This window comes from Gorilla gorilla, chromosome 11 (genome assembly GCF_029281585.2).
Source record: "Gorilla gorilla gorilla isolate KB3781 chromosome 11, NHGRI_mGorGor1-v2.1_pri, whole genome shotgun sequence".
In the NCBI taxonomy this organism is placed as follows: Eukaryota; Metazoa; Chordata; class Mammalia; order Primates; family Hominidae; genus Gorilla; species Gorilla gorilla.
Window position 1 is genome coordinate 75,441,150 of NC_073235.2, and position 27,109 is coordinate 75,468,258.

General features: G+C 41.9%; 1 protein-coding gene across 6 annotated transcripts in view; it reads left to right on the plus strand.

The window, feature by feature from the left end:
- The window catches only part of RAPGEF4 (Rap guanine nucleotide exchange factor 4), a 314,193-nt gene that overhangs the window by 213,309 nt on the left and 73,775 nt on the right, over positions 1–27,109 (plus strand). For 5 of the 6 annotated variants that reach the window (XM_019022605.4, XM_019022603.4, XM_031008650.2 and 2 more), the window contains 4 exons: positions 8,735–8,788; positions 9,097–9,203; positions 13,531–13,652; positions 15,230–15,413. In XM_019022605.4, the coding sequence (XP_018878150.3) occupies positions 8,735–8,788; positions 9,097–9,203; positions 13,531–13,652; positions 15,230–15,413 (467 nt within the window). The remainder of the gene's footprint in view (positions 1–8,734; positions 8,789–9,096; positions 9,204–13,530; positions 13,653–15,229; positions 15,414–27,109) is intronic. The other variant, XM_019022604.4, reaches the window with a different exon arrangement.

Sequence of the window (27,109 nt, forward strand, 5' to 3'; positions counted from 1 at the left end):
ATGAAATTTAGGAACAGAATTTAAAATTTTTAATTTAAATGAAAATTCCTGCCAGGCATGGTAATTTACACAATCATAGCTCACTGCAACCTCAAACTACTGGGCTCAAGTGATCCTTCTGCTTCAGTCTCTCAAGTAGCTAGGACTGCAGGCATGTGCCACCACACCAGGCTATTTTTTTTAATTAGAGATTATAAAGGGAAATGTCATAGTGTTCCAGCCCTTTTGTAATAAGTGCCAGTCCATGAAAGTTGTAAGAATTGAACCATGTCTTCAAAATCTTAACATTCGTTTTATTTCCAAAAAGCGCTCAACACACTATTCCCAGGTTTGGACTTTGTTGTCAGAATTTCTCGTATTGGAAACAAGGGTGAATGATGAGGCCAAGGCTTAGATTTGTAAAAGGAGGAGGGAACAGTGGTTGAAGACTCTTTTTCAGAGTTTATGTTTCCATAGAAGTCACAGTTGTAAGGGGAGACACACCGTAATGGGCAGTGGCTTCTGTGGAATATTATGGTTGGCTTGTGTACATCTCTTAGCTTCTGCTACTCAAATGCGGATTTCATAGTAATATGTTGGTATTGCCATTATAAGAAAATCTAGGCTCGATCAAGCCAATTTGTAAGGAAAAAATGAACTACTTTGTAAGATCTAAAAGAGAACCATTCTTACTGGTAAGAACAGGGACCTCTCTAAAGTTACCATTTTATTTTTGCCTCTAAATATCTGACTTAGAAGTGTCTAACAGATATAGATATACCTCCTAGAAAGCAAACACTCAGAAGGTCCTGTATGTTAAAAGAAAGATTACTATCTAATTGAAGCTACCTCTCTCCACTAGAAGAATTCAGAAACAATCTTACATTGTAAGTTAGGGTTTGACAGAATCATTCTAAAAACATGCCATCTTGCAGCACTGTGTTACGGTCTGTTGCGGAGAAACTTGAACCATTTGCTAGCACCTGCTAAGAGCAGTACTCCCAGACCAGTTGACAGGGGGCGTCCAGGCAGCCTGTTTCCTGGAAGCGCTTCCTTCGTCCGGTTTTACAGACTCACCATGCAGTCTTCTGTATTCTTCAGTCTCTTCTTATAGTCAGATACAAATAGTCAGACTGCAGCCTGAGACCACACTGTAGGCTTCAGTGCCCCTGATTTATGAGCCACTTAAAAATATATATATATAATAGCTATCTATTATATTTTACATTTATATAATATACAATCTATTTTATATCTATTATATATTATATCTATTATTTATTTTATATGTAATAGTTCTCTATATATAATTCTATATATATAATAGTTCTCTATATATATCTCTATATATAGAGATATATCATGATCTCTATATATGTATAGAGAGAATTATATATAAATGTTATATAATAAATATAAAAAGTAACTGTTATATATTTATATATGTAATATATAATCTCAGTTATTTGTTATAATATATGTAAAACCAACCAAATAACTCTCTAGAGAGAGACAGACAGAGAGAGAGTATATTTCAACTCAGTGAAATATACACATGAAATAATCCCCTTCCCCCACTGACCACTATTAACTGTGTTCTCTCTGGTACTTAGCAACCATAAAAACACCTCAGTCTTAATCCATAAATGTTTTGTCACTTTGGGCCCTTAAAATGTTATTTCAGCTATTAAAGATTAGTCATGTACATGTTTTAAATGTTCAGCTCTTGTTGGAGCTGAATCCCTGAGGAGCCTGGACTGGTGGTCCCAGCATTCGGTGGGGTGGGGGTGTGAGGGTGAGATCTGCGTCTCCCATCCCACCTGTCTTTACTTGCACTTCTCTGCTACTAGTGTATGAAGGAGAGAGAAAGAAGACATTTATTCTTTTGACTGGTCAAGACAAATTTTTCCCTTTAGGAGATGACTGGTGGGCTAGAGTGGCTACAGTCAGAGAACCTTACCCCATGAGATAAGACACTCCTAAAGTCTTTTCCCTAGAGAGTCTGCCTTTATTATGGTGAATGCTCTGGGTGTATTTCACAATGATGATGCTTTCCACAAGGAGACCCTTTTTTGGCTCTTCATGAGGAGCTGAAGTAGGTAAAACTGGTGGGTTGAAGTAGGTAAAACTCACATAGTGTGGATGCCTAGCTAAAAATGCCCCATCCCCAGGAGTTTCTCACTGTCAAGCTAATCTGCATTCAGCCTCCAGCAATTAATCAGAACTACCATTTAAGTATTCTTACCAGTTTGTGGTTTCCAGGTGAGCGAATCTCTCAATCAGGACTCCGGATTTTCCTGTCTCTCCAGATTTCTGGGTGGCAGTTTGCTTTGCAACCTCAATTCTCTGAGAAGCCCAAGAGCAATCATTATTTTCACTTTTTTCTTGGCCATAGTGACAACTTTCAAGCTCTTTACAAGAGAAGAGCTGAAACTGGAAATCTCTAAGCCAATTTTGAACTTAGGGGAAAAGACTTGGGGAGGAAAAAGAAGCCTTCAAATGGAAGCCAAAGAAGTCTCTAGATGATATTTCCATTATTTCACAAATGGAAAAACTTACAGAGTTAATTCAGAGTAGTGAAATCTGCCTATGAGTCTGACTTAGTCCTTATTTTAATTTCATCTGGGCGGCCCCAAAGAGTGATGACATTGATGATAACTATTACAAGAATGAGACATACATTTCAAAGATCTTAGTTATATTATTCCAAAATGCCAAAACAAGGGAATATAGCTCCTAAAAGTATATCATTTTCACTAAAAAACTGAATACTGCTCTCTACCTCCTAGAAATGTCCTCAGCTGAAATAAGAAAAGGGGGTTTTGAAATCCAAAATGTTGCAGCATTTATTAGATTCATATTATCTTGTAATTGTTTAACCCACAGAAGTTTGGCTTTTTCAACAATGACCAAGAGCCCATTTTGGCCAGGTACCTTATCAGAGTCTCCTTCTTTAGCCTCGCACACTGCTCTGCACACAACAGACCTTCATTAAATCCTTGAATCAGATTGGATGTGGACTTGCCTGACTTTTTACCGCACTGGTTTGGCAGGAGTTGTGTCCCAATCTTGCTTGTCATTCTTGTCTCTTGGTTTAAAATGCTGTGCTTTGCAAAAGGCTTCTGTGAGCAAGCACTTGAGGAAAAAGAATTACCCCCTTTCAAAAGGGTCTGAATATGGTCTTTCGTGAGGCCTATTACAGTGCCTTATACTTCATTATAATCTACTGGGGAGTTATTGTGCATCTTGTAATGGAGGCTAAATTCATATTTTTCATTCACCTGATTAGTATTTATGTATTGGCTCTGGTGCCAAAAGGAATATTTTCCGTCTCTGTTTCTCCTTTTCAGTAGTAATATGAACATAATACAAGGCAGTAGAAAGAGCATCCCCTTTCCAGAAAAAAACAAAAATCAATTACAGTCAGTCCTGAGGGAAGTCTTTCATGGAGAAAGCCAAGAAAAGCAGAAAGAAAGCTGAATGCCTCTGCCTTTATCTGTCCCCCCTGCCTCGCTGTTTTAGGATCACATTGTCACAGCCCCATTTGGATTCTTTCATGCTCACGTAGGGAGGAAGAATTTTTATCAACACATGATTGATGTGTCAAAATCTAGAAAATTTCATTGGAGAGAGGTCCATGCCTTTCGGGGCTCATTTGTGATATGTGTTTTCTGGCTATAGGGCCAAACATGGGGCTCTAGGAAGCAAACCGAGCAGGCCAAATGCAGCCCCTACTCTGTGCCGTCCCGCTGTCCTCCTGCCTAGCCTAGCGCTCAGCAGGAAGAGTATCCGGGAGGATATGGTGTAGGGAGCGAGTGAGAGGGCTGGGTGGCAGCTGTGGCAGCCCTGCCCAGCCCTGTGGCCACTGCGACTTCTTCTGTATGGGTCCTGGGGCCGCTGCTCTCGGATCAACTCTTTGCCCTTTGGTTCTGCCTTTAGGCTGGTTTTCTTTCTTTGACTCTCACGGATACTGCAGTGCTGCTTCTTTCCCTCTTCCATTTAACCTAATCATTTATAAAATGAAATTCTTTTCCATGTTTCTCTGACTTCTGGCTGGAGAGAGATCGGATGCGGGAAGCTCTTGCCTCCCTCTCAGCAGTGGCCCCGAGGGATCTCTAGCAGTGGCCATACCTCTAGGGTTCTGGGACACCCTCCAGGGTTCCAGCTCCCAGCAGGACACCTGGCTCAGGCCCTGGTCATGCTTCCTTCTCCCTCTGTCCCTTTGCTTGAGGGCCTCCTGCTTTGCCAATATTGGGACTACCTCTCACAGTGATCTATTTGGCTTCTGAAATTTTCCTCCCCTGGTGCAACACTTCCCGCATTAAATTCCCTCTGTGGTAAATACACTGAATGGTTTCCATCTCCTGGCTGCACTGGACTGCTACTCTTCTCCCTGGTATATTTGTCTTAGCCCTGATAGGACAGTTCCTCAATGCTAAATGTTGTTTTATTGTTACAAAGTTTCTTTTTTTTTTTTGAGATGGAATCTCGCTCTGTCGCCCAGGCTGGAGTGCAGTGGCACGATCTCAGCTCACTGCAACCTCCGCCTCCTGGGTTCACGCCATTCTCCTGCCTCAGCCTCCCAGGTAGCTGGGACTACAGGTGCCCGCCACCATGCCCGGCTAATTTTTTTGCATTTTTAGTAGAGACGGGGTTTCACCGTGTTAGCCAGGTTGGTCTCGATCTCCTGACCTCGTGATCTGCCCGCCTCAGCCTCCCAAAGTGCCGGGATTACAGGCGTGAGCCACTGCACCTGGCCCACAAAGTTGCTTTTTAAAAAGTTAATTCAGACCAAGCATGATGCAGGGTGCTAATATGTAATCTCAGTAGGTCACTGTGAATATTTATTGCTGGAAATTCATCAGATCAAGTCTGATACCTGATGACCTAGAAGAGCTTGGATGCAATTTTCTCAATAACTTGAATCAAACAGAACACAGACTCTTCCAAAGGGTGGGCCAAGATGTCTCTAGAAGAAAACTGCAGGTGGATGGGGTCATTGTACCTGCAGTGGAGACACTGGAGTGAAATAGACCTGGAGTCTACTCTAAGCAATTCCAGTTATTGGCTATGTGAGCACAGGCAAGTCCCTAGGTGTCTCTGGTCTTAGCTGTCTCCATAAACAATGGGAGTCAGAATATAGCAAGGAGATACATGTAAAGGAGCATGTGTGCACAGCATGTATAAACCTGCCTCTAGAGCTGGCTTGCTTTCTTTGTTTCTCACAAATATCACCATGCTTTTGTCTTTCCTTCTCCTGTTTAACCTAAGAATTCTTAAAATGACATTCTTTCTCTTATTTTTCTACAATGCAGCTAAGGTAAAATTCTCAAAAGAAACTTTACTTGAAAACCAAGGGAAACCAAAAAGGAAGTAAATAATCTGACACAAAGGCAATAAAGTTACACTTGTAATGCAGGGGTCTCTGAACAGGCATTGGCCAGTGACTATTTCCAGGGACATGGCCTGCCTGTCAGGCTTGCCCTCTGTCTCAGAGCATTTGGCTTCTAAGTACCAACATAGTTCTGAGGACGTGGTATATTGCCTAACTGAATACAGTGTCCCTTTCAAAGACAAATTCCTATTCCCTCAAAATAAAACCTTCCCTCCTTTCCCCTGCATGTGTTCCTTGGAGGTTTTATTTAAATAAAGGGACCATCCCCTCCTCAAGGCATCCTTCATTCATCATGTTGCCCCTAAACCTAAAATCTTTGAGCCGGAGAAGGATCTGAGAATTCTGCCTTTCAACAGATGAAATACCCTCTTGGTCCTGGAACTGGTACTAGGATTACTAGCTAAAAGACAACCTTGTGTACATTTACCTCTTTAGAAGTTGCAAATCAAAGAAAAAGTTCTGGTTGAAGCTTGATACTTCTTTGCTTTAGTAACACTTTATTTTCAGGGTTCCAAGGAACCAGAAAGGGAGCTGTCCAACAAAATAAAGTAGCCTAGGGACCACTTGTTAGCATTTTGTTAAAATATAGCCATTGCTTTAGAAACAAATTAAAACGTGCAATCTTCAAATAATGTTTCATTGCACCTACCAAAGAATAAACACTTATCACCAGTCCAGAAGCATGGGCATCTTCTTGACCTTGGTTCTGGCAGCCTCTCAAAGATCACTGCAAAGGAAAGTAGGTTTTTCATTGGAAAGAAAAGTTGAGCTCAGAAACAAATCCCATACCCATCTACTCTAGACCACACCTATCTGTACCTCTTTCCTCTAAGACAAGAAGAAGAAATGGATTTCTACTATTATTTTCAAGAAACCAGAGGTCTTTACAATTTGATACAGTCAGGTGCAGTCCTAGACTGTAAACCAACCTGTGTAATGAAAAGAGGTGAGAGGCTTAAGAACCTGGGAACTCACAACTTAGAAATATGTAGTGTGTTTTAACTGCACGTTTTCAGGGTCCCAGTGTATGATGGTCTCACGTGTTTGAACACTTCTCTGGGTGATATACTATCAAAGAATTCTTGTCTTCTTTGAGGTGTTAGGTGCAACTACAGGGACTCTGTGAGCTCATAGTCTCTCTCCATCAGTAGGTCTGCCATAACAGAGCATGGACTATTTCAGGGCAAAATCAGTCCCTGTTTAAAGCAACTGTTGAATTGGACTAGAGTGATACTTCTTGATTTGTGCTGGTTGTAAACAGTATGCTGTTAAAATACTATAATATTCCTTGACATCTGTGCTACAGTGATTTCAAGAGGGGAAAAAAGTCTGCTAGATGCCAGCAAGGTGATGAAAATGTTTAAATAAGTTAGTTCAGTGAGATTTCAGCCATTCTAAATACATTTGTATCTTATCTATGCTGTTATCTTAAAGTTTAGTATTCTTTTCTCTTTTTCCTTAATTCTATTATAAATCAAAAGCATCAACCCACTTGAAACTTATTGTTAATTTAAAAAGGTATATATATATGCATGTATATTTGTATTTAGCTACATACAATATTATATATTGGCCTTTATTTACCTCATTTTTTATTAGGACTAGAGGGAAAACTTATCAATTTATTTTCACTGTAATGGCTTCTATTTGCAAACAGTAGGGTTTTTAGTACAAAGCGTAATAATCTCTACATCAGTTTTCCATGACTGCTATAACAAATTACCACAAATGCAGTGGTTAAAAAACACCTTAATAACCTAACAGTGCTATTGTTTAGAAGTCTGAAATGGGTCTCACTGGGCTCACAATAAGGCGTCAGCAGGGCTGCGTTCATCTGGAAGTTCTAGGGGAAATCTCTTTTGTTTGTTTTTCTCCTTTTCCATCTTCTGGAGGCTGCTCTCATTCCTTGGCCTTTGGCCTCTTTAATCTTCAAAGCCAGTTCTGACTTCTCTGCTTCCCTCTTCCATCTTTTAAGCCCCCTTATGATTACCTTTGGCCCAGCTAGAAACACCAGGATGATCTCCTTGGTTTGATGCTTAACTTAATCATATTTTTGGAGTCCCTTTTGCCGTGTAACCTGACATGTTTGAAGGTTCTAGGGATGAGGACATAAACTTTTTTTTAAATCAGGGGGAGTATTATTCTGCCTACCACAATCTCATAAGAAATAAATCTCCCATCTTTTCTTACCTTCTGGAAGTGGCATAAATGGCATTGTATTGGTGGTTCTGTCACTCCCCTTGACTGGATACATTTTTCTCCACCGTTTGGAATATCATTACCAGATTATTTCAGAGCAAGAAAACGAAGGGGTTTCCGTAAGACTAGAGGGCTTAATGTGTAGCTGTGTGGAAGTAATTTTTCTGGGATTACATTCAATACCTCCATCTGAAGAATGTTGTTAATAGGCCAGGTGCTGTGGCTCATGCCTATAATCCCAGCACTTTGGGAGGCCAAGGCAGGAGGGTCCCTTGAGGCCAGGAGTGCGAGACCAGCCTGGGCAACATATCGAGACCTCATCTCTACAGAAAAAAAATAACCGGGTATGGTGGTGCAAGCCTGTAGTCCTAGGTGCTTGGGAAGCTGAGGTGGGAGAATCTCTTGAGCCTGGGAGTTCAAGGCTTTGAAGCTGCAGTGAGCTAGGATCACACCACTGCACTCCAGCCTGGGCAACAGAGCAAGACCCCATCTATTTAAAAACTAGAATGTAGATAATCATATGCACTTTCTCTAGAGCCTAGAGCTGATCTGACAGTCACAGAATCCTGAACTCTGTACACTTTCTTCTACTTAGTAGAAGAAAGAGAAGTGTACTAACTGCCTCAGTGGGCTCTAGGAGCTTGAGTGCATAGAACCGCCAAGAAGTCGCATTTAAAAATTAAAACTTTATTTCTAAAAATACAAATTACAGAAAAAGAATCTTAACTACACAAGAGAGAGACGAAATAGCTCATTTCCATCCCATATCAATACTTTCTTCCCACCCCCGGAGACAGGTCATTTTAATCTCCATTTATGTTTATCTTGTTTTGCTTTTTCCTCTGCTCTGATGTTTGTTAGGCTCTGAATAGATATTTATTTCCTCTTCTCATGAAGCCTACAAACATCTAATCATTCCTATCTATTTGGTTTTTTCATTTTTAATAATTTATATTTAAATGTTGGCAAATTGAATGGTCTAATTTTGCCCTTTGAATGCCTATGCATTCAAGTTCTTTAGGCAGAATTTATCTCTTATTTTTTTAAATTATATTTTGAGTTTCATAAAAAAATGGATGTTTCTTATTATCCCCCAACCCACAATTTTCCTCCGTGAACTTTTTGTTTAATTTTCTTTTGCTTTAACATTTTATTTTTCAGACACCTCTCATTGAACCTCACGTTCCTCTTCGTCCTGCTAACACCATTACCAAGGTAATGGGATGTAGGTGGGTTGATGAGCCATTGAGCTAGCTTCTTAAGTACCTCTGGAGGTGGTCCATTTGTCAGGGGATCACATCAGGAAGCCTCTGATACATTTTCTAGAGACAGGAAATATTCAGTGTTTCAGTTCTCAACATAAACCAGTGACATATCACACAAGTGAACAAAGTAAAGCACTGAGTGAGTTATGTTTTCCAAGCCAGAGTCAGATTGGAAAGTGGTTTCAGGATTTGTTTGGTTTGTTTTCCTTCTATAAACACTTCTTTCTCCTCCCCTCCTTCCACCTGATTACAATCCAGGTCCCTTCAGAGAAGATCCTCAGAGCTGGAAAAATTTTACGAAATGCCATTCTCTCTCGAGCACCTCACATGATAAGAGATAGAAAATACCACCTAAAGACATACAGGTATGTGTGCTAATTCTAAAGGCTGTGCCCCGCTCATATTCATGTTTAGTGAAAATGGAACAAAAATGCTTCTCCCTGTTTTCCATGTGGGCGCAGCCCATTTTGTAATGCCTTCAGGTTCTGGAAGGTTAGGCTTGTCTTACATCTCAGCTTAACTGCAGTTGTTTAATTATCCTTAATATTCCTAGCACCTCCTAAACTAAGTTGCTTGGATATTGGTTTAGTTGTGATGAACAAAGAGAAGAAAATTTTTGTAATTTCTTTTTGCTAGTGACTTTTAGGAAGCCTACTAGATTTAGATCACATTCAACCAACATTGACTGCACACTTATTTATACTCAAAGACCTGTACCAGGTCCCTTTTGATATATTAGCTCATTTCATTCACATAACACTGCTAGACATGTAGACCATTTTTCAGATAACAAAACTGAGGCTTGGAGAAATTAGTTTTGCTTGTCCAAATCACAAGTCTAGTGAGTGGCAGGGCCAGGATTTAAACCAAGGTTGGTTGATTTCCAGATTCAGTGATCATTTCATTCAGTCAGTCATTCATTTATTCACAAGTTTAGCACTTACTGTGTGCCAGGCACTATTGTGTTTCAAGCTCTAAGAATACAGCAGTGAACAAAATATGCAAAGTCCTTTACAGAGCTTGTTTTCTAATGTAGGATTCCATCATAGCATGCATACAGTAGGATACACAACTCTGTATCACATATATATTCATATAGAATATGGATTCCTAATTATAGTTGTCACTGGAGTTAAGAAATGACAGAGATAAAGGCAGAGATTTCGTGGTTAGCTGAACCTTCTGGGATGACTGAACCATGGTGGGCCAGTTAAGAACTCGAGTCTAATCCCTAACTTTTGATTTTCAGAATTCAGCAACTTTGATCGGTTCAGCAAGTGTTGAGGAACTAGAATTGCCAATATGTGGCACACAGGCCTTCACTCTGTCTTCCCAAACCCAGGGCTCAGACATGACCGCCCTCTTTCAGCAATCAGTGAGACTCTCTTTCCCATTTAGCCTAGACATGACCTCAGAACCCATCAGCATTGGCATGAGTCAAAACCCATTTGATTCACAGAAACCAAATTCATAAAACACACTGAAAAACTAGAATACAAATTTCAAAGTTACCATGAAGTATGCATATCTTCTACCAGCTATGATAGAATCTACAAAGGTTCTGGTTCAGGAATTTGAGCATAAATAAGTGCTCAATAAATGTTAGTTGAATGTGATCTAGATCTAGTATCTACAGGGTTCACCTTAAAGCAAACCTACTCAAGGACAGAGATAGAAAAAATATATTGCAAATTCTTCCTCTTCTGATTATTTTTTCTATACTCCATGCAAACTAATACTCTTCTGCTTGCATTTGGCATGAATATGTTACAAGACCAAAATTGACAGTGTATTACATTTAGATTGGCCTCTTGTTGACAGAATTTTGGAAATGAGATGGGACTTGAGAAAGTGCCTTAGTGTCATCAGTAGCATATTCCGCTTAAGACACATTCCACCTCTTAGGACAGATTGATTACTTAGCCCTTTTTGTGTTGATATTAACTAACTCCTATTTTGGATGTTTACATTTCTAAGTCCTGTTCTCCAACACCAGAAGTTGATTCCTTTTCTAGTCTGTGGACCTGTATTAGTCTGTTTTCACACTGCTATAAAGAACTATCTGAGACTGGGTAATTTTTGAAGAAAAATGGTTTCATTGACTCACAGTTCCACAGGCTTAACAGGAAGCATGACTAAGAGGCCTCAGGAAACCTACAATCATGGCAGAGGGCAAAGGGGAAGCAGGCACATCATACCATGGCAGAGCAGGAGAGAGAGAGAAGGGGGTGGTGCCACACACTATTAAATGATCAGATCTCATGAGAACTCACTCACTATCACAAGAAAAGCAAAAGGGGAAAATTTGCCCCCGTGATCCAATCACCTCCCACCAGGCCCTTCCCCTGAAACATGGAAATTACAATTTGAGATGAGATTTGTGGGGGACACAAAGCCAAACCATATCAGGCCCCCTACATACTGCTATAATTTTAAGAAAAGTAAAGGTTAAAATAAATAAATCAATGTGTCATGTGTCTTCAGAGAGAGTTCAACCTTTTAAATTCATTCAGGGGATCTCAAAGATCTCATATAGTTAAAGGAACTTTTTCTTTTCAAAATTGTATTACTTTTTTCCATAATTTAAGATGTGATTGTGCTTTGCCAAGTATTGACTTGCATTAGGGAAAATTTATTAAAATATGTCATGCTTGATGATAGATAATGGAAACTAGAAGTTAGAAACCATAATCTCTTTCGTGCTCCATTGTACTAAGATTTTAAACCCCTGAAATATAGGTGTTATGTCTGTTCCATGCCCTGTGACACAAATTAATGACCATTGGGAATAACCACAGGACTCAACTGGAAGCCAGAAGCATGATTTCTTTTTTCTGCAGGACAGTCTGAGTTCCTTGTCCCAGATCTTATACTTTCCAGTTCCATCCTCTCTCTCCCTCCTGCTTCTCACTCCATTATATTATTGCCACAGTATTCGGGGGCTGAAGCCTCTCCTGGTGCAGCATAACCCCCCAAAATAACTATACTAGCGGTCTGCTGTCAATTCTAAATCGTCTAGGGATCATTAATGGAAAGGATACCTGTGATTCCATCAGCTACAAGTAGCACAACTGTGTGTTTTTGTTCAGTATTCTGACTGCAAGATTCTTAAACCCTTTGTAAGGACTCATCAGATGCTCTGGGATCATCTTGAGTCTGTGTACTCTTTTTTTGTAAAGGTAATCACTGAATTAAAAGCCAAATGAAATTGATTTTATGTATTTTTACATGATTTTTACAATTAATCAATTCTAAAATTAGGAAAGAAATATAATGGAAGGTCTTATGTTTGGTTCAGAATGATTTATGAGTAGGTGACTGTGCCCACTGAAGCTCTAATGTGCGGGTATAGACTGTAATAAGGGCAGTCCTGGAAATATAATGGCCTTCTCAGTACACCCTCCATGTGAAATATTCTGAAGTCAGGGTCAACCCCAAATCAAGGAATCCCACAATTCCTCTGATAGATTTCAGAGGTCTAAGATTAAAATTATTACAACTGGAAAAGGCTTTAGAGGCCATCATTTGCTCCTCCTATTTTTTTTTTTTTTTTACAGCAAAGAAAGTGAGAACCAGAGAGTTGAAACCATGTGGCCAAAGTCATATAGCTAAGTAGCAGACCTAGTTCCGTATCTCATGTCTCCCGCCACTTCAAGATTGTTCCCAAAGTGGCACAGAACCATGAGTCTCCTCCAGTTTCAACTAGAGAGGAGCTCCCTAGCCCATGCCCCAGAGGTGGTGCTGTCCTTAGCATGAGAGGGGAGGCCACCAGTGATTCAGTCCCAGCTGCAGGCAGCCAGCTGCTCTGTGACTCCCTGCCTTGTTCCATCATCCCTTGGGATTGAGCCATCACTAGGACTTCAAGATTCTATTTCCTCTCTTGAACCATCATGTTGTGGATACCTGCCCTCTTCTCTCACCCCATGGGGAATTTCGGTATTCCCAAATATGTGAGTGTATATACTTATGCATTTCCTAACTAATGTATGCAGTTTGCTTATCCAGACCAACTCACCACAGAAGGGCGTCTTGGGGACTAATGTGTGAATATACAGGAAGCCAGAAAGCATGTGGAGCTCTTCAGATGACAGGCTCTGGAGAAGTGCTAATGCTCATTACACAGAACTTTTTCAAAGAGATTTGCATCGCTAATTGCTTGTTTCTCCCAACACCCCTCCAAGGAAGATCAGTAGTATTACTTGAAAATATAAAGTGCTATATAATTTTGCACTTATACGGTGCCTTTCATAGCACCTCTGAGTGCCTCATAAACATTAACTCATTTGGCACGAGACTCAGGTGGAGAGAGTCAGTATGTATTTTGCTTTGCCTCCATCTTGCACTGAGATTTTCTGGGACCGGCTCACTAGGACAGAGTTTCTGTTCCTCTGATTAGCTTGCCAGACAATCTCCCCCTCTAGCGGCCCCCTGGTCTCCCCTGGTGCTACAAGTTATAATGCTTTCATTTAACCAGCCTTGCTTTAAAGTTCTCTCATGAGCTGAGTGGCTTTTTTGGCTTGTATTAGCATTTGAGAACCTGAAGCTACCGCGTGTGGTGCTTTGTTTGCCATGAGACCTCTTCTGGTAGGAGACCATTAAGCCCTTTGGTAGGTTTTCCTCTCAAAAGCCATCTCCCATCCTCTATCTGAAAAGGGGTGACTTCCCCACCCTTTATGTCTCACCTCTCCTTAGACAATGCTGTGTGGGAACTGAGCTGGTGGACTGGATGATGCAGCAGACACCATGTGTTCACTCCCGGACTCAAGCTGTTGGCATGTGGCAAGTCCTGTTAGAAGATGGTGTTCTCAACCACGGTAAGATGAGCCCCAGTCCCTGGAAACCTCTCAAGAAATGCTAAGTGCATTTCCCTGGGTAAGTAGTTGCTGAACTCTTGAATGGGCAAGAAAGAATTACGATCCCTTTAGGGACCTGCAGAGCTAGCATCTTCATTTAGCAATACAAATGCAGCAAGTAGATGCTATTGATTGCTATGTTCCACCATTGTACCTTCCTAACTTGGGAGAATGTATGAAAGGAAAATGAAATTGCAGCCCGAGTGCATCAGTTCCAATTATGTTTATTAGTTTGCATTCACGGTTCATTGATAGTGTGATTATACTCTGAGCAGTGCATAGCAATCCTGATGCAGGGGCAGAATGAAGAGCAGTGAAGTGTGTGGCTGGGCTGATGACATGAAAGTAAGTAATGAATTCGGAAGCTGCCTTTTAACTGTGCCGCTGTCTGGGAGAGCCAATTTGTATACCCACAGGATGACCATATTTAAAATCAAGAATGTGCTCTGCAATTGTGGCTCTTGATAACTGCAGGGGTTATAATTGAACAGAGTAGCTCTTCAGGACTGGTGTGTAACTCTGGCCAAACTCTTATGCCATTTGTTTAAGACACTTCCAAACAGACAAAATATTAAAAACATTCATTTCATTTACCAACACCTGGGAATCTAGTAATGGTTTTGCCAGCGTTTCTCATACTTTAATGTGCATACATGTCACCTGGGACTCTTGTTAAAGTGCAGATTCTGATGTAGCTCATCTGGAATGGACTCAGAGTCTGTATTTCCAACAAGTTCCCAGATGCTGCTGCTGCTACTCCTCCAGGAATCACCCTTTGAGCAGCAAGGGATCTACTGCTTGTCTTTACCTTTTGAGAGTATTGATGCTCCATCCTGAAAAGGGGCTCAAGGCTCTAAGACATGTACATGAGGGATTCTGAGCCACGTTCATTGTCTTTGTCCTACCAAGATTTAAATCCTGTTTAAAGGAACAAGAGGAAAAAACTTTAAGACATCAGATTTGGAAGAAAATTACCACAAAATCCTTCTAGCAGTATATGATCTAGAAACCTGGTCTGGTCAGCTTTGTTCAAACAACTAATTTTATACTAACATTTTTTTCCAGAGTGCAGACAGTACAGTTGATAAACAGTACATATAGAAAGAATAACATAAATTCTGATCCTGACAAGGCAGATTGTTTTCAAAGCCTGTACTTTCCAAAGCTGTGACAGAACATGACCTGGCAGTTGGTTCCTTTCCTGTTTGGGACACAGGTCCCACATCCTAGAAAATATCAGGAAGACAATTTCTGCAGGTCAAAGTGTTCATCTGAGAAATGCTGGCAGGTCCTCAAAGGGAGTCCCACAGAGGCCGAGGAGATGGGTGGGTCTGAGAGGGCTGTGGTGTGCATGACTGCAGCCCCGAGGTCATGTCTTCCAGCTGCACAGTCTGGGCAGGGCAGAGTGAGAAGGGCAAGGAGGCTCCCGGCTTTGCTGCCACTTGGCCCTCCTGCCTGACACTCTGCATTTGTTTCTAGTAAACGGAGCTGTGAGGCCGAGGTGCTGCAGCTGACACGTGCTTCCATGTTTCCCATAGTGGACCAGGAGCACCATTTCCAAGACAAATATTTATTCTATCGATTTCTGGATGACGAGCACGAGGATGCCCCCTTGCCTACTGAGGAGGAGAAGAAGGAGTGTGATGAGGAACTCCAGGACACCATGCTGCTGCTGTCACAGATGGGCCCCGACGCCCACATGAGGATGATCCTCCGCAAACCGTGAGTGAGAGCTCGTGGCTCACCCCTCCAGGTCCCGAGGCCGCCTAGTGCGTAGACGTACCATGAGGAGAGACACAAGGCTGCTCTCAAAAGCCCTGGCCATCCCCCATGGAACAAAAGGGAGCAGCTGAAGGGTGCCACAGCAGTGCTTGTCTCTGTTATTTTAATTTTTGTGTTTGATCCAGATGGCTCCATTTTCCATTTGCATGAGTTAAAGCTGTAGAGGTTGTCAGTAGTTGGCTCCGGCTGTCAAAACTGAGTCCCCATATTAAATGACCTTTGGTCAATGACAAACAGAAACTGCTCTGTTTCTATGCCAGCCTGTGGCAGCACCTTTCTCCCTAATGCAACAGGACAGAGGTCATCAGGACCATAGCCTTCATGCCCAGGCCTGCATTCATTTGTTCCTTCACTCATTCAGCACATGCTCTTACCCACCTCTGAGGCTTCTGTTCTTCAGCTTAAAGCTCATTCTTCTGAGCACACCACAACTGCATTACCCCTGTCAAGGCCCCCATTGAGCCACTGAGGCAGTCTCTCCCTTCTGTCTCAGCTGAACCCACCTTACCTTCAGGAGCAGGCCACCACCTGCAATTGTGGACTCTGAAATGTTTAATCAGATCCACTCGGAAAGAATGTATTATTAAGCCCCCGTTTGATGCAGGGCACTCCACTAATTGCTATGGGGCATATAAAGAAGCATACGTGTGGTCCTGATCCTCAGGGAAACCTTTTCAGTAAGCGGTGACTTGGCCCTTGCATCCGAAACCACCACAGAGGCTTGTGTTTTTCGGCTGGAAATGAAGACGCCCTCTGCCCCACAGCCAGCGTCGGCCAGCTGTGGATGTCAGCTCTGAGTCATGTTTGGCCGACCTTGGTGTATTAGTCTTGTATTAGACAAGGGCATTACATGTTACATGTCCTGGGTGTCTGCTGGGTGCTTTCCAAGAGTGAGGTATCCCTCAGGCCAGCCTCCGCAGAGGCTGCCCCTCAGACCAACCCACAGTAGCCTCTCTGAAGGCACTTTAATTTCCTTTCCCCAGGATTCTTTCACTTGCCCTTACTCAGGGTTGTCCCCTTTGTCAAAACTTTCTCATGGGTCTGACTCTCCCACACCATGTGTTTCAAAGGCCTCCCCTCATCCCAGCAGATACCATCATCCTTAACTCTAGAACCACACTCTTCAGCTCTGTAAGCCTCAAAACCCTTTCTTCACACAAAAAGATGAACAGGAAAATCCAAAACATCAAACAAAGCTAGAGCTTCACTGACATAAGCAGGAGTGGGGTCCAAGAAACCTGCCCAGCCAATGTATGCTTTCTCTGCCCTGAAGGATCATAGGAGAGCATGGCTGAGGGGGCACAAGAGAATCCCTGGGGCCTGGGGAACTCAGATGAACACCACCATTTTAAGCCATGTTTTCTTTCTTGTCCCCTCTTGTCCCACTGTCCCTCCTGCATATTTCCCCATCATTTCCTGGGTCCATCCCCTTTTTGCTGTCCTCCTTGCTGCCATCTGCATCCAAGCCAACATATGCAGTGGTTCTGAATCAAGGTGGGACAGCCCCCTAACGGCTGTTGTCAAAGCGCAGGAGGGGGCCCACTGCTAGCATTCACTGGGCAGTGGCTAGGACCAAGGGCTGCCAAACACACTGCAGTACCTAGGAACCCAACACAATAAAGAGCTGTCCTGAGAACAATGCCCATGTGGAGAAATATTGCAGTCAACTATGAGTTTCTTAAAGGCAAAGACAGATCTCATTTTACTACATTTGTTCATTTATTGAGCACCTACATTGTTCTAGATACTATGTTAGGTGCTAAGGCATTAAGGTAAACATTGAACAAGAAGGCTTCTCCTCCTTGGAGTTTTCTGTCTAGGGCAGAGGATTAAGCAACTACTTATGCAAGCAATCATTTAATCACAGCTGCATTACATGCTATAGAGGAAGATGTAGTGTGTGTTAGCACAGCCTAATGTGGAGGAGGGTTTAACCTGGTGTGGAACTTAGTAAGGCCGTATCCCTAGCTCTGTGCATTACACCACATAAGCCATCAGTAAACCTTTGCTGAGTGAGTGAATGAATGAATGAATGAATGGAAGTGTGAATACACAGTCCCAGCTAGTGTTCCCTCAGCTCTTACTTGCTTCAAGGGAGGCAAAAATGCCATCTGATTCACAAATGTTTTTGAGCATCTACCAAAGACATTAAAAGAAAAAAGTAATAAAATGGCTCCTGCCCTTGGGGAGTTTATAATTCAATGGGAGAGGAATCCCCAAATTAGATTAAGATCCAACAATCATCAATTGAGTGCCTGCTGTATGCTAGGAACATTCATGCTAATTGTTTGATTTACCCTTCACAAGAGACGTGAAAGCTTGTTTTCATGAGTCGCCTTGGGAGAAATGGGAGTCGCTGCTTGTGCTTCCTTTTATTTTCCATACACCATTGAATTGCATGATCCCTGGCAGCCCAGATTCTTCACAGAATATTACATTCCAAAACTGACACTCTTCCATTCTATCGCTAGTTGTTAAAGTACAGGTTTTACAAATATTCCAAGATACATGATTTCAGGTGGCCTTGGGATTTTCCCATCTTCTTAGGTTTTTCGAAACTTTGCAAACATTGGAATTGGGCTGGCACTTCTGGAACTCTTCAGTTTTCTTTCTGCTGAAATAACAGCTCCCGAGAGATGGGAAAGTGAAAAATAAGGAATCTAATTTTGGGAGACAGATATTCCAACTCTACATGTACATACACACACACACCCTTTTTTTTTTTTTTTTGATCTGCTAATAATCTTTGGAGCTACTACTTTATTTAAGTGGAAAGAAAACAAGCTTAGTTGATCAAGAATTGCCAGTATCACTACTGTCCTTGAAGGGACCAACCAAGCACTTCGCTCCTGGAAACTGAGGGCATGTTCAGAGGTCCTGGAAATGTTGACTTTCTACTGCCGAAAGTGCTAAGTCATTAAGAAATGTGGAGGCATGAGATGCATTGGCTTCATACTGACCAGGGCAGGACCCCCAACTTTTAAACTCAGCACGGCTGCATTTTATGATAGTCACCACTGCCAGAGAGGTTGCAGAACTCTGATAATTACTGGGAAAGAAATAACACAATATTCTTTGATGAGAAGATTACTTTGAGAATTTGATTGTATAATGAAGATGTTGCTTTGAAAGGTACTTCCTATTGTTCTGAATCTGAGACTTGCTAGCAAAAAAAAAATTGTCACTTGTTTTGACAGGCTACTTAGAAAAATTCTCTGTTTATTACATTAGCTGCAGCATTTTAACTGTCAAACTATGAAAGAATGTTCTGTAGTTTAAAAAACAGAATAGAGCTTCAGGGGAAATTTTTTGGCACACTCTTGTTGCTATTGGTATTGAAAAAAAACACATACATTCTGCATGTGAAATTAGCTTTTTATGTGGTGGCAGACAGAGTGACTCACAATGCCCGTCCTGGTTTCGCAGGTGCAGACCTGGATGGCATTTGGGGGCAAGTGCTACAGAACGATGACAGTTTGACGGTGCTGTTGTTGTAGCTCTGAGACAGGGCCATCAAACACTGAATGAGCTCTCCAAGCTTATTGTTTTGATTTTGCTTTGTTTATAAATCTAAAAACAAGAGGTTGCCCTATAGCAAGGAGATATAATGGGTACTCTTACCAGTAGAAATGTGCATTTTGGCTTTCTTTGAGCAGGTACTTTGGTTAGAGAAATATGAGTAAAAGGATCTGGAGTGACTAGGTAAACAGAGTATTGTAAACTTGAGGCCAACTGTGGATAAAAAAGAGGCTTCAAGGAGACAGGATGCTCTGCTGTACAAGCCTTCCAACCACTCCTTCCAAGTAAAGTGAGACATAGGCTCCAATGTTCAGGATGGTCTGTCAGAGACCAGCCTAAAGTTGGGAGGACAATTAAGTAGACACTATTTCCCAAATCAAAATTTAGGTCTGCAGTTCTGAAAATGCCTAACAGTAGAAGCCTAAGTAAGTTGAGAAAGAGAAAAGTCATTTGGGCCCAAGCAGAGAGAAATATATGTATATATAAGAGAATTGTTAGAAGTTGGGGAATCTTCCAACTGGGTCAGAAACACAGAAACTTGAGTTTGTTTATTTTATGTGATAAATTAACATTTCAGTTGCCCTTGGGATTTTTCCCATCTCCCTAGGTTTTTTGAAACTTTGTAAACATTGGAATTGGGCTGGCAGTTTCTTCTTTTGACTCTTTCTGCTGGAATAAGAGCTCTGAGAGATGGGAAAGTGAAAAGTAAGGAATCTAATTTTAGGAGACAGACAGTCCAACTCTACATGCACGTACACACATACCCCATTTTTTTTTTTGATCTGCTAATAATCTTTGGAGTTACTATTTAATTTTACTTAAACGGAAAGAAAACAAGCTTCGTTGGTCAAGAATTGCCAGTATCATTGTTGTCTTGAAGAGACCATCTGAGCACCTTGCTCCTGAAAACTGAGAGCATGTTCAAAGGTCCTGGAAATGGTTTTTTTGTTTGTTTTCTTATTGCCCATACTCTGCTAAGGCATTAAGAAATATGGAAACGTGAGATATATTGGCTTCATATAAAACATATGCTATAGGGCGTAAAGTTGAAAGGCAACAATTTAAGGTGGATTAAATGACATAAAGGCAAAATACTGTGGGCGGGGGTGGGGAGGGTATTGTTTATCCCTTAATTGGCTGCCCTAATGCAAGGCTGTCCTGCAGAGGCTGGGTGGAGACTACCCCGCTGCTGTTCGATTCCACACACTTGCTCTAGAGGGCGCGTGAGAGCCTGTGTATTGTGTCTTAATTAGCAGTGCCTGTTTTAATAGGATCTTTATTTGTCTAAACTCTTTTCCAGGGTGTGGAATTTAAAATCCTGGTAATTATAGAGGGATTTGTTTCTTCAGGGGATTCCAGATTAGCAAGCCTAAAATTGGTGGTGGTTAGGGTTTTGATTTCTGCTGGGATGTGTCAAGAGAATGTCCACAGTTATGAAGTTCATCTCAGATGTTAATCAGATGAAAAGAAAAGCACGACCGAAAGAACCTAGGCTTCTGAAGTAAGACAGTCACGGCGAATCCTTCCTTCACTGCATGGCGACCTTCACCTTGGTCTTTACTGGAAAGATTTTGGCGTCACAAGTGAAAGCTTGTAGAATTTACCTGAATAAATGATTGCATTAAGTAGGTCATTTCTCTGCCTCTCCCCATGAAAGCAATTTATTCTTATTCCTCATATCCACATGGCCTGAAACCAACCATTGGATTGCTACCTTTATGATTAAGATTCAGGAGATGGGAGGATGAACTTAGCTGCTCATCTACAGTTTAGAGTTTATTATAAGATTGCCTCAAGGTTTTAATGACTTTTTATTGCTAAAGTCGATCTCTTTATTGGAGAAAATTTGGAAACCACTGACAAGAGTTAAAAAAAAAAAGAAAAAATACCTGCAATCACATGTCTCAGTTAATTACTGTTAACATTTTGGTGCCTATCCCTTTAGTTATTTTTTAATTCCTAACTTTTTACACTTAATAACATATCACAGCATTCTCTCTTAAAGTTAAATATCCTTTAAGGATGGAGCTTTTAAATAGGTGTATTCTCTGAATGTTCTTTAATGCATTCAGTTTGTGATCGTTGGATGTTTAGGTTGTTTTTCAAGCCCCTTTTTTTTTTTTTTTTTTTTTTCTTTTTTTGAGACAGGGTCTCACTCTGTCACCCAGGCTGGAGTGCAGTAGGGTGATCTCAGTTCACTGCAATCTCCACCTCCTGAGCTCAAGTGGTGCTCCCACCTCAGCCTCCCGAGTAGTTGGGACTACAGGTGCGTGCCACCATGCTCAGCTAATTTTTAAGTTTTTTATAGAGACAAGGTCTCATTATATTGCCTAGGCTGGTCTTGAACTCCCAGACTCAAGCGATCCTCCCACCTCAGCCTCCCAAAGTATTGGGATTATAGGCATGAGCCACTGGGCCCAGCACCTTTCTTCTTAAGAGCAGCAAAAAAATAATATTTTAATACTCTTCTTCCCAGAACAAAGGAAGAGCTCCTAGCTGGATAGGGGCACAGGTGGGGCAGAAAGATGCTGGGAAAGTTCCCGCAGGGAACTGTAAACTGTTTCACACCAAGGGAGTGACCGGACAGGAGCACTAGGAGATGCAGCTGGAGAGTTAGGCTGACGTCAGTGGGGGCATCTGCCATGCCCTCTGTGTACGTTGGGTATTATATTATAGTCATTTGGGGCACCACTGAAGAGTTTTAGAGAGAGGTGTGGTGTGATCAGATTTGTAGTAGGTTGGTTTCTCTGCTATCTCCAGAGAATAGACTGGAGGGGCCAACTAAAGACAGAAAGCCAGATACTGAGTTTTATGAGATTATGTTTGTTATAGTTTGAAATGACAGCCTTTGAGATACGTGCATTTGACCCAAGAGTCTTGTAAATGAAGTGAAAATACTACTGAGCACAAGAGCTCTGGGTTCTATTCTTACCAGTTTATCATTATATCATCTAACATCTTCAGATTACAAGTCTCTTAAGGCATAAAAGGAATTCAATAATACCTGCTTGCCCTCTCCCTACTTCACAATAGATTGGAAATGAAAATACAAGTGCCAACTGAATTTAACTATAGCCACCATTTATTGAGCATCTGTGTGCTAGACACTGTGCTAAACAATTACTTAATTCAATTCCTTCAACAAAACTCTGAGGTAGTTATTTAACATTACTCCCATTTTATGGACAAGGAGACAGAGGCTTAGGCTGAGTCACTTGCCTATGGTTATCCACAAAGCACTAGACTCAGGATTCAACTCAGATCTGCCTGACTCTTGAGCCTGTGCTCTTTACTGTGCACTACCATAACCTGTCATCGTCCAAAGGGGCTTCAGAATGGACTCATGGGTTTATGCTTTGAGCATTGGAAAGGAAAGGTGTCATGGAAATCCAATTTAAAATAATTCTTACAAGGCTGGGTGTGGTGGTTCATACCTATAGTACTAACACTTTGGGAGGCTGAGGCACCCAGATCACTTGAACCCAGGAGTTCAAGACCAGCCCGGGCAACATGGCGAAAACCCATCTCTACAAAAAAATACAAAAATCAGCCAGGCGTAATGGTGCATGCCTGTAATCCCAGCTATCAGGAGGCTGAGGTGGGAGAATCACCTGAGCTTAGAAAGTGGAGGCTGCAGTGAGCCGTGATCATCTCACTGCTCTCCAGCCTGGGCAACAGAGTGAGACTCCATCTCAAAAAAATAAAATTATTATTACAGACTAATCTAATTTCATTAAATTATTACCATATAGACCAGAATGGAGTTCACCATCTACTGTGGAAAAAAAGCCCTCTAGCATGGCAGATTCCCAGGCGTGCTACTAATCCATAATGGGTTAAAATGATGATGAAGATTATTCTTTCCTGAGGGAGTTACATGCTTCTGGAACCTATAATTCTTTCATTTTTGTCTTATGTCCTGAGTTTTACTATGTATCGTCAGGAGCAGAATCCAACGGGCCATATGGGTCTAAAGGTTTACAATCCATTGTCAGACTGATTGCACAGAAATGAAGTGCTTTATAGTTTTAATTGCCATATGATTAGGGTTGCCAGGTTAAATACAGGATGCCCGGTTAAATTGGAATTTCAGACGAATAACAAACAATGTTCTGATATAAGTATATTTCATGCAATATTTTTATTTGCCAAATCCAGCACCCAACTTATAATTAATCTGCCTCTCTTCACAGCTCCTGTGAAGACTTGCTAGAAAATTTAGTCTAAAGATCACATAAAAAACACTGAAAACCCACAGCTCTGGAAAGAGTCAATTTACTCCACAGCAACCCTCTAGCCAGAACCACAAACAAAACTTAATCACTAATATTTGAATACCACTGTATAGTTTATATAGTGGTCTCACATCCGTCCCCTCTTTGAACCACTAAAAAGCTCTGTGAATTAAGTATGGCTCATGATAATCCACTATGTCCTGACAAAGAAATTGAGCTTAGTCAATACCAAGTGCCTTTCTCAACATCACACAGCAGTATACGTGGCTGAACAAGGAACTGATCCAAATCTTACTCCAAGTCCAATTTTATTTCTTCTTTTTTTCTTTCATTGACAATATTATTTCCTCTCTCCTAGGTTGCCTCAAGTGTGTCCTCACTAGTGAATTTACTGAATAAGCAGTGAAATAACCACAAAATATGGATAATCTATGTCCCTGATTAATTAAGAATTGACATTTTGCAAGGAAGAAGTAACAATGCATTCATATAGCACCTTCTCAAAAAACATTTGCATTTTCCATCTCATATGTATATTTCATCCTCAAAGGCAAGCAGTTATACTATCTGACTCCATCCAAATTTATTTGTTCTTCTCAACTTGTTGCTTAGGTGTTTTAAAGGAAAATATTTGTACTTGTACCTTTTAAAAGATTTAATGTTAAACTTTTGAGTGTCCTTGTAGTAAACACTTTTGCTGGAAGAATGCTGGGCATATTCAGTTTCTAAATGTGATCAAACCACATTGTCCTAAAAACACTTAGCACTCAGAAGCCATGAATTATGGAACCCTTATCCCATGTCCTGACAGGGATGACTTCATTTCTCACAAATATTCATAAAGCTTTTGCCCTTTATTGCAGTTATAGACTGTATTCATTTCTAACTTCACAAAGCAGAAAAGGATCCCTGTGTACACAAGCTCTGCTATTAGGACTAGAAAGGGAACTTAAAATGTCCTTTTTGGGGTTAAAGATAAGGTGAGGGGGTGGTGGCATGGCAGGGAGCTGAGCAGTCGGAGCTGGGTAGGACACTTTAAATGTGCAGTCACCAGGTTCCTGGAATGTCTCTGACACTTAAGAAGCAGGGGTCCTGAGAGGTGAGGCAAAGAAAAAACATGCTTTGCTGGTTTTGCTAGACAAGGAAGTGCAAAACTGCACTAAACTTTCCTTTAAGGGAAGTGGAAGAAGCGAGATCTTAAGATCTTAACAGTGTGGGAAAATGGTCCAAGTTTGAGAAAGGACTTAAAAGTCAGAGAATCAGGTGGATTGAGATGAAGCGTTGCATCAAAAATAAAGCATCCCCCACCCCACACACACAAAAAAAATAGAGCATTTTTTTTTAAAAACCTCGAAGCTTGACCATGGCTTATGTAGATATGTATAATGTTGATTTCTCCGGGTGTTTTCCCCTTGTACCAAGGTCTGCTAGGTGACAGGTCTAGAGGACTGGGATATTTGCTTTCTTACCCGCATATTTTACTATGGGCCATGCCAATGTGCTGCTTGATGGCTGGATGAATCCCTCATTTTATCCATGTTCCAATAACTGAGGAGCTCTGTCTCTGACCTTGATAAATTCCTTGATAAAACTGTATTTACCAGTAGCTTCCAATATCACCTGAGCCCTCCCATCCTTTAATGTATAAACTGCTTCCCTATCCATCCCCATTTATTATCTTGTCTGTAACTAGACATTGCTGCCAGAATGCATCCCCTGCAGAAACTAGGCCTTTCCACAGCGGGATCCGACAAATCCACATCAATGTGGCACCACGCAGATTTGTAAAGAAGCAGGGATGCCTAATATCTCTCCCTGTGACATCTGGAGAAGGACAAGTAAAGACCAGGTACATTCACCGGCTGCCACTCAGAGCAGCCAGAGAGTCAATTCACTTCCCCAGCCTTGTAGGTTACTCTTATGAAGGTGCATGGGAGTTCTCTCCTCCTGCTCGGGCACAGTGTTCCCTTTACTCTTGAAAGCCAAATTGCCTTCAGTCCTTGGGACTCTTTCATTACTGTTTGAACAGTCTGGGGGCTGATTTACAGGATCTCTTCTCCATTTTTTTTCCCCTGTCACCCCCGTAAAGACCAAAGCAGGAAAGGTGCTTAATGCCACTGTTTGCCAAGAGAAACCTGCTTTTAAAATGCGACTTTGTTCAGTGATTGTGGTGGGGAACGCTCAGTTTTAGATGTGATCAGGTGCTCTTTGAGGGGTGGGGTGGATCAGGGGAGAACCTTTGTCTGATGTGAGAGTAGAGAGGTGAGCCTTTTCTGAGACACTAGATGGCACAGCAGCTCCGAGTCAGCAGCCTCCGAGAGGCTGGGCTGGTTTCTGTTACTGCTGCCACGAACACTGAGCCCCCGCTAGGGTGGGAGGGGGCTCCATTTTGATGCACTTTGGTGGGCACAGGTTGACCAGACTGACTTTTGCTCCACCTGGCCTCTTCCCTGGGACTCACCTCAACTTTCAATCCTAATGACATGTTGAGGCCCCTGAGGGACAGTGTCCTAGCTCATAGCAAATCTCTCATGAGTGCTTTTGTTGCTTTGCTAGCTGTGAATATACTCATTTTTTAAAGTAAGTCTCTTCACACCTGGCAGTCCTGACTTCTCTCACATCATTAAAACATTGGCTGTAAACAGGACTAAAAAGTTCTTTGCTGCCTGGGTGGATTGCCAAATGATAGTCGCTTGCTGTGTGATTATTGTGACCACCTCAGACCACAGGGTTGGGGTTTTGTTCTTGTCGTGCTTCTCTTTTTTTCTTTGCAGCTTGAATGTTGTTTAGGATTCAGAAACTAAACTGTTTTTAGGCTTTGTTCCCTTTAGTCCCAAACAGCTGTTGTGGACCTCTCTGAGGCATCCAGGAGTCCCCATGGAAGCCTCTCTTTCTCTGCGTGGGTTGTTGATGAATGAAAGACCAGGAGGTAAAGCAGGCTGCCCACGTGGGCTTCTGTGCAGATGTAGTGGTCACACCCCCACAGAGCTTCCCCTGGAAATGCTGGGGGCTGTCCCTGCAAGGAGGCAGTTTTCTTGGCAGGCTTTGCTTTGGTAGAGGTACCTGGGGAGCAGGCAGGCTCACACCATCCCCTTTCCTCTCACTAGTTGCCAAAATAGCAAGGATTTCCTGGGAACAGAGCCCTTCCCTGCTCTTCCTGGGAGAGCTGCCTCCTTTTCCTACTGTGTCACCTGGAAGAGCCTGGGGTTTTCACACCCTCTGTTCTGCTTCTCTCAGGCTCCAGTGCTCACCCTCAGTCCTCCTGGGGCGTCTGTCTTAGAGAGCAGGTCTCAAGGTCTTGCCTGGCAGTAAATCTGCCCCTGTCCACTACTGAGTGTGACAGGCGTGGAAGGGTAGGGGCCTGACCAAGTGGTGGGGCCTTTTGATCAACCCCTCTAACACTGCCCTCTCCTGCCCTCTGGGCTGATTGACGCAGAGCTGTCTTATCAGTGATGCTGTCTTACTCCTGTGATGGTTTTCTTCTGTGAGGGTTGAGCTGCGGCTGCTTCCAGTCTTGTTTCTCAGACATTCTTTTCTCGTCTGCTCTCTATTATCCAGGAATTCCTAAAACTTTTTGGTCTGCTGATAGTTCATCGTTTGTGGTGGTGGTGTTGCTCATTTGTTTTCCAATGTCATTTTGCATGTTAAAATATCTTTTCTGCCAAACCTTTAGCATGGCAGACAAAAATCTGGCTAAAATGAAGAGATTAGCAAGGTGCTGCTTGTTGGTCCTGAGTGGGCTTCCATTTAAACTCCCGCTGATCTCAACATAGGTACTGAGTATCTTTAGCTGGTCTAAGATGGGAATTTATTTTTCACAAACAGTTGAGTAAATCTGTAATCCTAAGAAAAATAGACCTTTTCTATCATTTTACAGAATTT